We start from the raw sequence: 16,009 nt of genomic DNA, 5'->3' as shown, positions 1-16,009 counted from the left end.
AAACAAAACAAAAACAAAAAATGAAACCAAAACCAAAACCAAAAATCAAACAAAAAAATCGGTGGCTTTAGCCTCTTAAGATTCCCTTAACCTCGGGCTTCAAGTTATACGCATGAAGTTACAAAATTTAGTGCAAACGAAGAAGCTTCGGCTCATTGCTGGAAAAATCTGAAGACGCCATAAAACTCCCTCAGCGGTTATTTTTTGAGTGAGAACTCGATGCCCCCTTCTGGGGGGTTTGGCGGTGTTGTCTAAACGTTAAGGAACAAGCCTCTCCTTGGCAGTCTCCTGCAGGCTAGCAGAGGAGGCCGGGTCTAGGCACGTGCCTTGAGGGGCGGGGCCGAGGTGAGCGCGGCGCCGCTTGCGCATGCGCGCGGCCGTTGGTGGGGCCGGAACCTTGTTTCCCCTCTGTCTGTCCCGGGCGGAAGGCGTAGAGTGAAGCACTGGACGTCGGTGCTGGCGGAGCCGAGAGGTGAAGCTGGAGCGGCGGTGGCGGCGGCGGCGGGAGGCCGGGGCTGAGGCCGAGGCCGGGGCTGTGAGGCCTTTGGGAAGGCAGTCGGCGGCAGCCCGGGGCCCGAGTCCGGAGGCAGGAGCGGCCGCCATGGCCGAGAGCATCGTGAGTGCGGCGGCCGGGAGGGAGCGGGGCGTCGGGATGAGGCAGCAGATTTGCCGGCGTCCGGGGCGGGCCAGAGCGAGACGGTGCTGGGCGCCGGCGGCTCCTCTTGCTCTGGGTTTGTGGAGGCACCATCCCGGCCGAGCCCGGACAGGCTGGCGGGAAGGAGGCCGAGCGGTACGAGTGGAGCGGCCTCCCTCCTCCCTGCTGTCGCAGGTTGCTTCGAGGGACCTCGGCCTCCTCCCAGGCCCCGAAGCCGGTTACGGCCCTCTCTCCTGCCCTCGGGGCTTTCTCCTCCCCTATCCCAGCGGTGCCTTGTCATGATGATTTCACTTCGGAAGAGTCGTCGGGTGAAGGGCATCACTAGAGGAATTCATTTCCCACCGAGGAAGTGGCCGGGGGGGGGGGTGGTGGTGGCCGCAGACAGCAATCTGGCGCGACTGGCTCCTCTTTGACACAACTTGACGACTACCTGTTTAAAAGGACCGTGATGAAGGCTGGTTTTACTTAAGCCTGACAGAGTAGATTGTCAAACCCCAGACCCATGAAACATGTCAGTAAAACTGCCATAGCCGTTAGCTAAGCTGTGGGAGTTTTCGAAGGAAATGTGGCAGGGATTGGGGATTGATGTTGATAACAGGCTGGTCTGACAGAAGAATTGTGGTCAGCACTGAGGAACATTTGGGATTTCTGGGAGACTGGGAGCCGTGTTGGGTGCCTTAGGCCTGGGGCAGTTCTGCAGTGGGTCCCTGCATTCTAGAGAACATCACTTATTTCTGAATTCCATGGATTTCCAGAGAAGTACAGCTCTTTAGGAGGTTTTTTTGTTTGTTTGTTGTTGTTTTTTTTAAGACCGTTTTATCCCAGGCCATCCTTGATCCTGACATCCTCCTGTCTCAGCTACCTCAGTATCAGGATTGCAGACAAAGGGCTAACATAGTTAAGGCTTTTCTCTGAGGGCAACTACTCTTTCCTCACAGCTCCAGGTAGGGGGTCTTCTGTTCTCTTTGTATTTCCCACCCTGGAGATGTTCACATGATGCAGAGAAACCTCAGAAAGGCCTTATGTTGTAAAACTAAAATTTACGGTCATAGATGACTTGCTTAAAAATAGGTCAGCTATCAGCAGTTAGATCTGCTTTTAAAACTTTCCAATTACTGTAATGATCTTTACTGTGAGGTCAAGCAGTTTGTTTAGGCATTCCAAAGGCACTCATGGCCACCAGTGGGTCTTAAATTGACTTTTTCAGCTTGTTAGGAATTAATACCCTCTTCTGAAGTTGATTTTGGAAGTTTATTTATTTATTATTTTAAAGATCTATTTATTTATTATTTATACAGTATTTTTCCTGCATATATACCTACACACCTGAAGAGGGCACTAGATCTCAGTATAGATGGTTATGAGCCACCATGTGGTTGCTGGGAATTGAACTCAGGACCTTTGGAAGGGCAGACAGTGCTCTTAACCACTGAGCCATCTCTCCAGCCCCCTGGAAGTTTATTTTTAAGACATTTATTTTATGTGTGTGGGTGTTTTGCCTACATATGTGTATACCATATGGATGCCTGGATCTTAAGGAGGCCAGAATAGGGCTTTAGATCCTCAGGTACAGAAGTTTGTGAGACACCAAGTGGGTGCTGGGAATTGAGCCCAGGTCCTCTGGTCTTGATGGATAAACCATCTCACCAGGCCCATGAAGAAGTCATGTGTATGTCTCCGTCCGTGTGTGTGTGTATGTGCACATGAGTGCAGTTTTTGGTAGAAGCTAAAGGTGTTGGAGACCCTGGAGCTGGTTACAGGCAATTGTCAGCAGCTCCGTGTGGATTCTGGGAACTGAACGAGGATCCTCTGCAAGATCAGTAAGTGCTTTTCCCTGCTGAACCATCTCTCCAGCCCAGTTTGTTTTTAGTTCAGGGGGTCTTTAAAAAATTTCTGTAGGAATAATGTTAAAAACTCAACAGTTCTTCCGAGAAAAAATCTCTATTCTTACTAATTTTTTTTTTTTCTTACTTTGTGACCTAGTTTCGCTATGTTGTCCAGGCTGTCTTCTAGCTCCAGTGGTCAGACCATCCTCCTGAGCTTCCTAAACAGCTGGGACTACTGCTGCTTGTCTCCACATATCTAACTTCCTAAGGGTCTGTTCTCTGTGGGGCCCAGCCTGTTCTCCATAGGTGGAGCAGCTTGCACTTTAGACTTCTTTGGTCAGCTAGGCCTTGTGGCATAGGCTGGAGCCCCAGGGCTCAGGAGCCTGGGCCAGAAGGGTAGAGGGTTGGAAACCTGTCTGGTCTGCATGGTCCTATAACCAAACCAAAGTCAGCCAAATTGACAAAAGGATTTTTCTTGCTGCTTTTTTCTCATAGTGCCAGGGTGACAGGCTCTCACTACTGAGTGATCGGGTGAGCCTTTCGCAGAGGAGCAGAGTGAAATTTGGCCATGTATTTCCTTGCGTTGTTATCAGCGAGTCCCAAGTGAAGAGTGCTGGAAATCAGAATTCACTTATGTTTGCACTTAACACAGATGAGTGAGCAGGCTGCGGAAAGTGTGTGCAAATGTGTACACAACTTTAAGCCTTTTAATCAGGGTATTCACAGGTATCTTCCAGAACAGAACTCTTTACGTGTTGGACATACTGGACGGAGCCAAGTGAGCACTGCTAAAAATGGAGACAGGTCATGGTATTTTACCAGAACTTGCATTCGTAATTAGTTTAATGAAAGTAGACATAGTTCGGTTGGCTGTAAGCCATTCTAGAGTTGTGCAGTGTGTCAGAAATCTTTATTTCTGACAAAGCATTTTCTATATAGTATACTGTTTGTGTCTGCTGGAGAAGGCACTGCAGCAGAGGCATTTTCTGAGATACCTTGTGTCTTCCTTCTAAGCCCTCAGCTGAGGAGGCAGTAGCTGCCTGACTTACAGGGCATGCCAGTTCATGCTTTCTCACTAAAGCAGGGGCTGAGTCGGTATAGAAATCAAGTCCTACAAACTAGGCCCATGTCTAGCAGCCTTGAATTCCAGCCAGCATTTTTAGCCTTGCCTTGTCATGGAAATACATTTTGTTAAAACTGCCTAGAAAAACAAACTCTAGGCTGGACCTGATGGCACATCTGTAATCCCAGCACTCACGAGGCAGAGGCAGGAGGATCTCTGTGAGTTTGAGGCCAGCCTGGTCTACAGAGTGAGTTCAGGACAGCCAGGGCTACATGGAGAAACCTTATCTCACCCCCCCCCAAAAAAAAAAAAACCCAAACAACCCAAACAAACGCTAATTCAGTTTGCCGTGTGGTATTAAGGGCCTTTATTTTATTTTTAAATTAACTTATCTTTTATTTTTATGTGTATATATGTGTGCATGTGTGACTCTATGTGCCCCCTAAGTGTGTAGGATCCTGTGGAAGAGAAGTGGGTATTCCATTCCCTGGAAGTGGAGTTGGACAGTTGAGAGCTGCCATGAAGGTGCTGGAAATTGAACCCAATGTTCTGTGAGAGCAGCTGTGGACTGAGCCATCTCTCTAGCCTTTCTGTTTTTTAAGATGATGTCATGGCATGTCTTCCTCTGACCTTGAAGGGCAGTACATGCACGTGGTGCTCAGACATAACTGCAGACAATGTACCTGTACTTGTGAAAAACATACTTTGTTAATGTGGCCTCATGCAGCCCAGGCTGCCTGCTTCTGATGTTCTTGCCTCCACTTCTGGAGCACTTGGGATTACAGGTGTTCCCACCATGCGTAGCCTCGAAGTTGAATGTTCCCCAGGAAATGACAAAGTGTTTGACTCAGAATGGTACACTAGAGCACCTTGCGTGTGAGTTGGGGATTGGAAGGGGAAGGATGGGGAACAGGGAGGTGGTTTGTGAGCAAAGGGCTTTCTGTGCAAGTACCCGGAGGAAAGCCGGACACAGGTGTACATGTGTAACTCCAGCAGTGCAGAGGCAGGAGGCTGCTTGCTGCCTACCCAGCATGGCCGTGACAGTGAGCTCCAGGTTCAGTGAGCAACCCTGTCCCCAAGAGCAAGGGAGAGGACACAGATGAGGCCTTGCAGTGACTTCTTGACACCCTGGTTGCATGCACAAGTCAGTGTACCTGTGCATACAGGAGCACACACAGGACACACAGCACACACACGGAAGAAAGGCGGGAAGAGTGACTGCACAGTTCATTTCAACAGTCCTGATGCCCAAAGACTGCAAGTACACTGTGTATAAAATGAACACCTCCCTAGGTTCAGTAACCATCTGACCTTATTTGCCGTAGATAATCCGTGTCCAGTCCCCAGATGGCGTGAAGAGGATCACTACAACAAAGAGAGAAACAGTTGCAACATTTTTGAAAAAGGTACCTGTAACACTTATCTTTGGGGCCTTGTTCTAGCCAGTATTCCTGTTTATGCCTTTTCGTGGTTCCTTTTTTAATTTTTAAAAAAAAATAAGCTTATTTTTATTTAAGTCCATTGGTGTTTTGCTTGCATGTGTGAGGGGATTTGATCCCTGGAACAGGAGTTATAGGCAGTTGTGAGCTGCCATGTGGATGCTGGGAATTGAACCCTGGTCCTCAGGAAGAGCAGCCAATCCTTTTTTACACTGAGCCATTTCTCCAGCCCCCTACTTTTTCACTTTTACTACCAAGTTGTCACTTGTATGGCTTTTTCTTCGTATGGTTGGACTGGATCTGCTTGAGGAGCAGGGAGGGAGAGAAGGAAGGGGACAGGAGAGGCAGAAAGATAGACAAAGTCTCGCCCTGTTAGCTGGCCTTGTGCTTTCAGCACTTCTGCCTCAGCTTCCTGAGTGCTGCCGGGATTACAAGTGCGAGCTCAGCAGCATCTCTGGTTCAGATGCTTGTCATGATTGACCGCTACTGGAGCGCAGGTAAAGTTCTTGGCAAGAATAATTTTTGAGAATGAAAATTTAGAGCAGGTTGCTGTGTTCTTGTCTCAGGAAGCTAAGATGAGAGAGGTTTAAGGCCGGCTTAGTCATATGGTGAACTGCAGACCAACTGGACCCATGGCCTGACACCCTTTCTCACACACAGGCTGAGCCAGGACCATGCTGCAGACAGACATTTGGAGGAAAACATCAGTTTTGTCAAAGGGGAATTATAAAAGCGTGTAGAATGATCCATTCTATTTATTTAGTTTTGTTTTGTTTTTGAGACAGGGTTTCTTCTGTCCTGGAATTCATTGTGTTCATCAGGCTGACCTTGAACTCACAGAGATCTGCCTGCCTCTGCCTCCCAAGTGCTGGGATGAAAGGCGTGCACCACTACACTCAACTTTTTCTTATTCTTTTTAAAAGATTATTTATTTTGAGACAGTGTCTCACTACATAGTGGTGACTGGCCTGGAACTTGCTATGTAGAGCAGGCTGGCCTCATTGCTGTAATCTCAATGATTCCAAAAAGGTCTTTCTATCTCAGCCCCCTGATTGATTTATTTTTATTTTCTGTGTATGGGTGCTTGGCGTGCCTGTGTCTGTACACCATGTACATGCAGTGGCCATGGGGGCCAGAAGAGGGCGTTGGATCTCCTGGACTGGGGTTAGATGTGGCTGTGCGCCACCATGTGGATGTTGGTAATTGATTCTAGGTCCTTGGCAGCAGCATGGAGTGCTCTTAGCAGCTGGTCTAGCTCTCCAGCCATGCCCTTCCCCTGATCTCTTCTTAAAAAATTACTTATTGAAAAGCCAATTATTTTTAGCCAGGCATGGTGTTGCACTCCTGTAATCCCAGCACTCTGGGAGACAGAGGCTGTCGGATCACTGTGAGTTTGAGGCCAGCCTGGTCTACAGAGTGAGTCCAGGACAGTCAAGGCTACACAGAGAAACCCTGTCTTGAAAAACAACACAAAACAAACAAAAATTATTTTTAATGTGTATGGCTGTTTTGTGTGCATGTGTTGCCAGGGCTGTAGACATTTGCCTGCCTGGCTGTTTACTGGTGGGCACTTCTGGCAATTTTGTCATTTTTCGGTTTGCAGATGAGAATGTGTGCATCGTATACATGTCTAGTGCCTGTGGAGGCCAGAAGAAGGGCTCAGGTCCCCTTCGACTGAGTTATAGGTGGTTGTGAACTGCCACATGGGTGCTTGGAATTGAGCCTTGGCCCTTTTTTTTTTTTTTTTTTTTTTTTTGACATGGTTTCTCTGTGTAACAGAGCCCTGGCTATCCTGGTTCTGTAGACCAGGCTGGCCTCATACTCAACAAAGATCCGCCTGCCTCTGCCTCCCAAGTACCAGGACTAAAGGTGTGCACTACCACGTCCGGCTGAACCTTGGTCCTTTAGAAGAGCAGCTAGTGCTCTTAACCACTGAGCCATTTCTTCAGGCTACCCCTCCCCTCCCTAGTTCTTTTTTAGAGAAATTAAAGGCACATATTTATGACTGTATATACAGGGGATAATGGAGAGAGCTGAGGCAGACCTGAAGTGGATGAGAAGTCTTGGGTATAAAACTTTTGTTTTATATTTTGTACCAAAGGCCAGCAAATTGTGGCTCTCCTCTCATCTTTTTCTTTTTTCTTCTTTTTGAGACAGGATTTCTCTATGTAGCCTTGGCTGTCCCAGAGCTTGCTCTGCAGACCAGGCTGGCCCCGAACTCAGAGATCCACCTGCCTCTGCCTCCCCGAATGCTGGGATTAAAGGACTGTGCCACCACGCCTGGCTCATACTGTTTTTTAGTGAGGTATTTCAGATGCTGCTATAGGCAATTTTGCTGATGCTCTTGTTACAGTTTTTTAAACTTAAAATACAATTGAGTTTCCAAAGAAGTCTGACTGTGTATACCTATGATACTAACAATGAGATTACACTGGCTTTCCTTTGTCATTAGAATTTTATTTTGTGCTTTGGTGATTTTTGAAAGTTTTGTGTATTCTCATGTGTACATAAGAAGGAAGAACTTAAGTGAAATGAACAGGATAGGACTGGAACAGCTTTCTTTTCACAGAGTCTAATCCTGCTGAGACATGTCTCTTTGCAGGCCCTGTCCCAAAGGGTCCCCTTCTGCCAGTGTCCAAAGGACAAGAACTCCCAGCACCTAGGCTGCTCTTGGTCTTTTACCTAGCAGAGCTCAGCATCCAGCTTGTCTCTTTTTTGTCAGTCATTAGTTGGCTTGTTTGGAGGGGCAGCAAGTTATGCCATTGGGAGTGACCAGTTTACCCAAGCCTAGGCAGATTGTCAGTTCAGACCCAGACAGGCTATAAGACTATGTTGTTTACAGATACATTTGTGTTCAAGATGGCGTTATATGGCTATTTGTAATTTTTGTTTTTTACTAGCAGTGTGTTATGGATGTGGTTCTCTGCTGTCAAATGCAGATTTGCATCTAGTACTAGATGTTCTTTTGTTTTTGTTTTTTTTCATTCCATATAAAGTTTTGTATTCTTGCATTGCTGTGAAACCTGTCTTCAGAACATTTTCATTGTGCTTCTCTGAAATCTGTTTCCCTCAAACAGCCCCTACTCTTTTTTCCTCACTGTAGCCCAGGGAGTCACCATGCTGTTTTCTCTTTCTGGGCATTCCACTACATTAGATATCTCTTGTAAGTGAGTCTTTTCTCTCTGTGTGGTTTATTTTGTTAGTAATAAAGTCCCAGTAAATACTCTTTAAAACAGCCTTTCTGTGCCCTTACAAACTTGCTTGAAAAGCAGGTCTTGAGCCCGTGAATATTGTTTGGGCAGGATGGCCTGTGCTCAGTAGCCTTTTTTTTTTTTTTTTTTTTTTTTTATGGCTTTATGCTCTGTAAAGAAATTGATATTGGCCTGTGTGGTAAGATTGTTTATGTTGAAAATAGCTCACAGGCCTCACTTGGGAGGTGGAGGAGGTAGGGGGGTCAGGAGTTCAAGGCCAGCCTGTAGTACATTCTAAGTTTGAAGTTAGCCTGAGCTATTTGAGACCTTGTGTCACTGTTGCCTTTACCTCCAGCCAGAAAAGAATTTGATACCATTTATTTCAAGGTCTCACTGTTTGGTTTTTCCCAATCTAGAATCCCTAGAGATCTGCATATAGGATGCTTACTATCTGTCGAGTTAAATGATTAATTGCTCCCAAGTAGCACAAGTTGATGATCTGCTTACCTACCTACCTGCCTACCTACCTGCTTATATGTTTTCTTTTCCTTTTTTCCTCCTTTCTTTTCCCTCTCCCTTTCATTGTTTTGTGTCCTATCATCAAGGTCTCATGAATCTGTTGTGTAGCTGAGGCTAGCCTTGAACTTCATACCCCTGTTGCCATTTCCCTGTGCTGGAGTCACACAAGTATGCTGCTGTGCACAGTTGACATTTCTCTTAAAAAATGTTTAAATTCTTTTACACTTATTTCTCCCCTGAGGTGGACAGTGATGGCGTGCTTGCCATGTACACATGTGGAGACCAGAGCACACCTTGCAAGAGTCAGCTCTCTCCCCCGTGTGGGTCTAGCCACAAGGCTCGGCAGCAGGCGCTGTACCTGCCAAGACACCTTGCTAGCTGCAGCTGGCTTTCCTTCACTGAGAGCATCATTCTGCACTCAGTTTTTATGATTGGAATTTGTTTTTACTGCTGTTGCAGAACCAGCAGTTGTCTCGCCACACATTGCCCCGACTTCGACTGGTTCACTTTTCACATTATTCATACAAGACCTTTGTTCCTGGGGACCACTTGTTTGAAATAGCGCTGGCATGTTGAGGTAGCTCTTCTTGTGAAATGACAAGGATGCATCTGATGAGCTCTTCCTAACGTTACCAAGTGTCTTCCATGGGTCCTGGCAGCCTGTGCTATGTGATGCTCAGATGTTTCATTGCATTTCTGTTGTTTGGGGCTTATAGGTTGCAAAGGAGTTTGGCTTCCAAAACAACGGCTTCTCAGTTTACATCAATAGAAACAAGACTGGAGAAATAACAGCGTCGTCCAGCAAATCCCTCCATTTGCTAAAGATCAAGTAAGTGTCTAGCCAGTGGAGACAGGCAGCTGAGGAAGCAGAGCCAGTGCCGCAGCTGAGGCTGCCTGCATCTCTTCTTCCCTCTGGGCGCTGCTCTGACTATGGCTATGTTACCTGCTCACACTCAGGGTTGTATTGTCTGGCCGATGTGTAGCAGCACACTAGGCCATCGGTTGTGGTGAGGGGGTTTGACAACAGGGTTCTGAAATGGTGTTAGGAGGAGGCTATAGTCTTGGGTCCATAGCTGAAGGTCAATGCCTTGTCTGGACGGGAGGACTTCCGAGCACAGCTGTTTGGGAAGAGGTCATGTCATGTCAGCCCTGCTTCCTAAGGAGACAGGTGAGTTATGGTGGCCCATTTTCACTTAAGGTGTCAGTGAAGCTTTGGCAAAGGCCCCTTGCGCACCTGTAAGTTTATGGTGTTCCTGGGACTCAGTCATGTATGGTTTTTGACTGCTTTCATGCTGTAAGTGCAGCAGTGAATGAGTGTAACAAATGATGGAGCCTGCAGAGTTGAAAATGTTTGCCGTGTGGCTTCTTATAGACAAGCTTGTTTACCACCCTCTAAGCTGGGCACCTGCAGTGGTGAACTGTCTTTTTTTAAAGAAGTGTTTATGTGTATGAGAGTTACCTGCATGCTTGGCTTACCCTCCGGGCATTTGTCAGCTTGTGTGTCTAACTAGACACAACAGTAGACTGTTGTTACTGTTAAGTTCATAGATGAGGATACGTAGCGATAACATTTACCTATTCTGCAGAGACTTGGCACCTGTTTGTCTGTCCTGTAACTAGTTTGTGCCCTTCATGATTACACGTCATCTGTGCGTGCTCACGTGCACACGCGTGTGCACACTCAGGTGCAGTGGTCAGAGGGCAACTTGGGGAAACCGGTTCTCTCATTTGGGTTCTGGGGGTCAACTTCAGGTCTTTGTGCTGTCAGCAGGCTTCTTCATTTGCTGAGCCATCGCACCAGCTCCCAGGATGAAGTTGCTTCTCCATGAATGTTATAGAAGTTTGACGTTACGTAGTTTTATTGAGATGGGGTTTTTCTATGCCATGCAAATTAACTGTGACTCACTGTTCTGCCCCCTTCCTCCTGAGCGCTGGGATCATGGGTATGTGCCACTGTACCCATCTGCCTGTGTTTTTAAAAACTGTTCTCATAAGTAGATAAATAATTTAACTGGTTATACCCAGAACTTACTGTTGGAGGCGGGATGATTGCAAGTCGACCTTGTCTTGAAGAGGAAAAGAGAAAGCAGTTACCAAGAGAAGAGTTTTCAGATAAGCCATGTGGACTGGGCTGCCTCAGTAACAGTGAAAGAACAGAGGCATTTGAAACATACCTTTCAGGGCTATTCTAGATTGCATCTTTTGTTGTTACTTTGAGACAGGGTCTTACTACGTTATCCTGATTGGCCTGGAGCTCTGTATCGTCCAGGTTGGCCTGGACCCCTGCTCTGCTGTGCTGGGATTATAAGCCTATAATACTATGATTGGCTTTAGTTTGTGTCTTTAATGATAGATGAAGCATTACCTGGACATTATCAATTTGTTTCCTTACTGTTGTAGGGACTAGGGGTCCAAGATTCAGGTGCCATCAAGGTATGAAGTATCTGTCACTGGCTTGAGGAGGCTGCCTGTTCAGTGTCCCCCTCATACGGCCTCTGTCTGGAGAGACACTGCAAGACTTAGTGACCTCCCTGCATACAGGCAGCTGGAGAATTAACTGCAACTTGTCTTTATTTTACTTGTGTTTTTCAGAATAGTGTTTGATTTTTGTTGGAACTTTGTGTAGCTTATTCTTTTGTTTTCTAGTTTCGTTATTGTTGCTCTGTAATGAAATCTATTTCTGTTATTCCTTTTTAGGGTGTGTGTGTGTGTGTGTGTGTGTGTGTAGTGTTGTATTTTTTCCTGTTCTTTTTGGCTACCTTTGAGATCTCTTTTTGGGCTGAAGGTGCCAGCTATGGTGGTCTCTGTGGTAACCATGTTTGTTCATTTCCTTACCCTTTTTACCTGTCAGTTTACTCACGGACATTCTGGAATTACAGTATGCACCTCTGTGCCTGTCTCTTTTAAGATAGTATGACTTAGCCAGGCATAACAGTGAACACCTTTAATCCCAGCACTGTGGAGGCAGAAATAGGCAGATCTCTGTGAGTTCAAGGACAGCCAGAGTTCCACAGTGAGACCTTGCCTCAAAAAAACTTAAAAAGAAAGAAAAATTCTGGATTGAGTTTATTGACACACACAGTCTTCTGAGACTGAGGCAGGAGGATTTTGAGTTTGAGACTGTCTCTTCCTCCTTGTCTCCTTGTCCCATGGGTTACATTCAGCTGTTTTCCTTGTTCTGGATTCCACGCTTTCCCACAGCACATAGAGTCCTGAGTGGTCAGCGTGACCCTTGGGTGTTGCAGTCTTGCTTAGGAGTATAGGGTATCTGTTCTCACTTTACATATTACTTATTTTTTAAGTAGGAGTCCTCCTGCTTCAGAATACAGATGCATACCTCTGTGCTGCTTCCACTGTTAAATATCCTACTTTTTTAGTACTGGTATCAACTTGCGGTATTGTTAGGAATGCCGAGCAAGTGCTCTACTGCTGAGCTATAGTCCTAGGTCTCTGTCCTCCATTTTTTATTCAGTTTTTTTTTTTTTTTAACTTTTTATTTTGAGGCAGTCTTTCTGTGTTGCCCAGGCTAGGTTTGGGGTTTGGACTTGTCTTTTGTCTCCTGAGCAGCTAATTTACAGGCCTGAACCACTGGGCCTAGCCAAAACACTAGTCAGTTTCCTCATCCTGGACTATTGCTGTCTTCAAGGTGCTGTACTGCTCTTAGCTTTTTCCTAGAAGGTTTTTCTCCAGAATTTGTGTTTGTCTTGTAAGTCCAGCATTTGAACCCTAGGCCTGTCTCTCTCAGGCTTGTTTCTAGCTACTCTTGCTTGTGTGGATTTATTTCCTGTTGTAAGTTTTGGTTTTTATTGGGGGAGGTGTGAGGAGCTATGGCTTCTAGGACAGTCTTTGCTTCGGATTGGTGTTAGTGGCATTTACTTATGTCAGCACAAGGGGGTACCGTGGAGCTGCATTCCTTTCTGGTTTTGGTCCTCCAGAGCCCAAAAGCAGCCCAGGTTCCACTCTATATGCAGGTGCCTGATTGGAACCTTGGAGGTGACTTTCCCTGCAGTGTGTCTGGGGAAAGCAGACTCCATTTCTTCTTGGTTCCCATTTTGAGTTCCTGGATTCTCTCAGTTGTTCAGACTTCCTTTTGTCATTTGGGGCTTTTTGTTTGCTTGTTTTTTTTTTTTTTTTTTTTTTTTTAAGGACAGAGTCTTATGTTATCCAAACTGGTCTTGAACTTGAGCTAAGGCTGACCTTGAATTTGTGATCCTCTTGCTTTTACCTTTCCAAGTGCTGGGATTACAGGTGTGCACCACAAGCCTGGCTGATCATTTGGGTTTCTGTGGGAGTTTCAGGCTCAGCAGTCTTATGTGGGCAGAGAGTTCAAGGCTTTGTCTCCTGTTGCCCAGTGAACACTGCAGTCTCTCAGCCTCAAGTTCTTCATCCTGGTCTTGGCCGAGGGAAAGCGGCTGTGTCCTCTTCTGTTCTTACTGGCTTTACTGCTGGCTTTTGATCCCTGGGTATTCTTTACCTTTAGAGCTCAGCAGTATTTTTATGGTATATTTGTTAGAATTGATCCAGTGTCTGAGCCAAGTATTTTATAGCTAGAGGGTGTTTAGGAATATTTAATCCACTGCTAGAAGCAGAAGTCTGGTTACAGTTTGGCAGGTTTATTGCCTGTGCATTACAGAAGATTGAGGAGGCAAGGGCAGCTGGCCGTGCTCCTGGGAGGCTGCGTGTCTTGCAGTTTGTACTTGCAGACAGTGCTTTTCTTGTGGCTTGCTGTTCAGCACTGAGCCAGTTGTTCTTTCAGCTTCTGTCTTGTGCATCCTGTTGATGGCAGCTGAAAGCTTGTTAAATGCTCTGTCACCTCCCATCTTCAAAGGCTGGAGTTGCTTTAGTGCCACAGCCACCTCTGGTCAGGCATGACTCACAATGGTTGTGTGAATAGCTTCAGAGAGGAAGCTGCAGGTCATGTCCAGATAGAGCACAGCAAGGAGAAAGCAAGCAAGCTTTCTTTTGGAAAGCAGACCTTCCACAGTCTTGGAACAGAAGGAGGCTGTGCCTGAAATCTGCCCAATCAGAGTGCCCAATCAGTGTTGGCATCTGCTTGTGGGTATATTCTTCACAGTGGCAGAACCCAGCTGATGTGCTCCAGTGTGGTGAGCTAAATGTGGTAGCACACACCTGTAGTCTTAGCACTCAGGTGCTAAGTAGAGGCAGGGGGATTTTGAGTTTGAGGCTAGCCTAGGCTACAGAGTGAGACACGGCTTGTTTGGTTTTTAAATAAGTCACTGTCTTAGTTAGGATTTTTATTGCTGTGATAAAACACCACAACCAAAAGAAGCTTGGGGAGGAAAAAAGGCTTATTTGGCTTCTCTCTCCTGGGTTGCAGTCCACTGAGGGAGAACAAGGCAGGAACTAAAGAGAAGCCATGGAGAAATGCTCTTCCTTTAGAGCTTGATCAGCTTGCCTTCTTAAACACCTCAGGACCACCTGGCCAGGGCTAGTACCACCAAACAAAGGGCTGCACCCTTCCATATCAATTGCTAATTAAGAAAATGCCCACGGGGCGTGGGGAGATGGCTCATTGGTTAAGAGCACTGGCTGCTCTTCCAGAGGACCCAGGTGCAGTTCCCAGCACCAACATGGCAGCTCACAACTGTTTGTAACACCTGTTCAGGAGATCTGACAGCATTTGGACATACATTCAGGCAAAGGACCAGTGTACATAAAATTAAAAAAAGAAAAAAAGATGCCTGGCTTCAGATTTAAAAAAAAAAACACCACCAGCAACAACAAAGAAAATGCCCAAGGCTTGCCTACAGCCAGTATTACTGAGACTTTTTTTTTCAATTGTGGTACCCTATTATATGACTTTAGATCGTGGCAAGCTGACAAAAAAAAAGTCAAACAACAACAAAAACAAAAAACCCACCAACCAACCAGGACAGTCAGGATTAATCCTGGGGAGTTGTTGAATGAGGCCTGTAGATACGAAGAGCAAGGTGTGAAATATCTTTTAAATCTGTCTGAATGCTTGTGAGCCGGTATTTACCTGGTGCATGTGTGACAGAGATGTGAGCATGGCCTGAGCGTGTGACCTAGAGAGATAGCTATGAGTGGAGAGCTGACCGAGGTGAGGAGTTAGAGGCAGACAGACCAGGAACAGGAAGGGCTGCCCCGAGGCCCAGGTGAGCACAGTGGTGTTGACACACACAGTGAGACTGCTAGGCGTATTTCATAGTTTTTACAATGAATTGCTTAGAAAATCTGTACTAGTGTGTACAATGCCACGGAACAAAGAATTCTCTCCTCGTACAGGCGGAACTTCCCAATGTGGGCCTTTAAATGGTACCATCTGTCTTTTGAAGCTGTTGGGTCCACAGCAGACTGTGGTGTGGTTTTGGAGGGGAGGATGGCGTTGTGATACTCTGTCCTTTGAACAGACATGGCGACTTGCTGTTCCTGTTCCCCTCCAACCTCGCTGGACCCTCGGCTGAAATGGAGACATCAACCTCAGGAGGGCTAAAGGCCTTCGGTGCTCCCAATGTGGTTGAAGATGAGATCGATCAGTACCTCAGCAAGCAGGATGGAAAGATTTACAGGAGCCGCGACCCGCAGCTGTAAGTGCTCCTCACGGCTCCTGCATGGGGGGCTTAACTAACGGTCAGTAAAGGAAGTGTGTAAGAGCTGCGGCTGGTGACTTCAGTGACCTCAGCACGTAGGGGCAAGTTCAAGGTCAGCCTGGCTTACATAGTGAGCTCAGGCCAGAGCATGAGACCCTGTCTCAAAAAGCAAATATTGAAATACGTTTCACATTAGCATTGTTAAAGGTGAACAATCTGCGTTTGCTCATCTGTTTTCTCATTATTTTACTGCATGTTATCTTGGCAACTTTTTGGTAGTTGAAACTTGAACATAGATCCCACATAAAATGTTTAGGACTGTGTGGATACTAAGAGATTCAAAAGGTGTGTGGGGCCAGGTGCGGTCTATTTTGATGCCCCTTGAGATAATGTTTGCTCCCACCATCAGAGGTAGGAGTAGAGGGCCTGATGGCTGAGTGTTTACCAGTGTGACCTCTCAGGAGCAATAGGATGACTACCAACAGAGTATTCTGAACACTGGGTACCAGTGTGTTTCCTCTAGTGAATCTCTGATTTGCAGATCTGCTCCTTTCAATTCACTTTGTACCAGGCTATGTGCAATGCTATTGTGTGTATGTGTGCATTACTTAATTTTAGAATTTTGTGCAATTCTTTTTAAGGAAACCAGTTAGGGACTGGAGAGATGGCTTAGCAGTTAGAGTGCTTGCTGTTCTATTATTATTATTATTATTATTATTATTATTATTATTATTATTATTATTA

General features: G+C 46.1%; 1 protein-coding gene across 1 annotated transcript in view; it reads left to right on the top strand.

Annotated features, from left to right (window-relative positions):
- The first annotated feature begins 452 nt into the window (after positions 1–452).
- The window catches only part of Nploc4 (NPL4 homolog, ubiquitin recognition factor), a 47,867-nt gene continuing 32,310 nt past the window's right edge, over positions 453–16,009 (top strand). The window contains exons 1-4 of the mRNA XM_055592173.1: positions 453–616; positions 4,870–4,950; positions 9,410–9,522; positions 15,086–15,262. Coding sequence (XP_055448148.1) covers positions 602–616; positions 4,870–4,950; positions 9,410–9,522; positions 15,086–15,262 — 386 coding nt within the window. The 5' untranslated portion in view covers positions 453–601. The remainder of the gene's footprint in view (positions 617–4,869; positions 4,951–9,409; positions 9,523–15,085; positions 15,263–16,009) is intronic.

The sequence above is a fragment of the Psammomys obesus genome, unplaced genomic scaffold (assembly GCF_907164565.1).
Source record: "Psammomys obesus unplaced genomic scaffold, mPsaObe1.curated_primary_1811, whole genome shotgun sequence".
In the NCBI taxonomy this organism is placed as follows: domain Eukaryota; kingdom Metazoa; phylum Chordata; class Mammalia; order Rodentia; family Muridae; genus Psammomys; species Psammomys obesus.
Note: the sequence above shows the minus strand (reverse complement) of the source record. Positions and strands in the feature narration are given on the sequence as shown.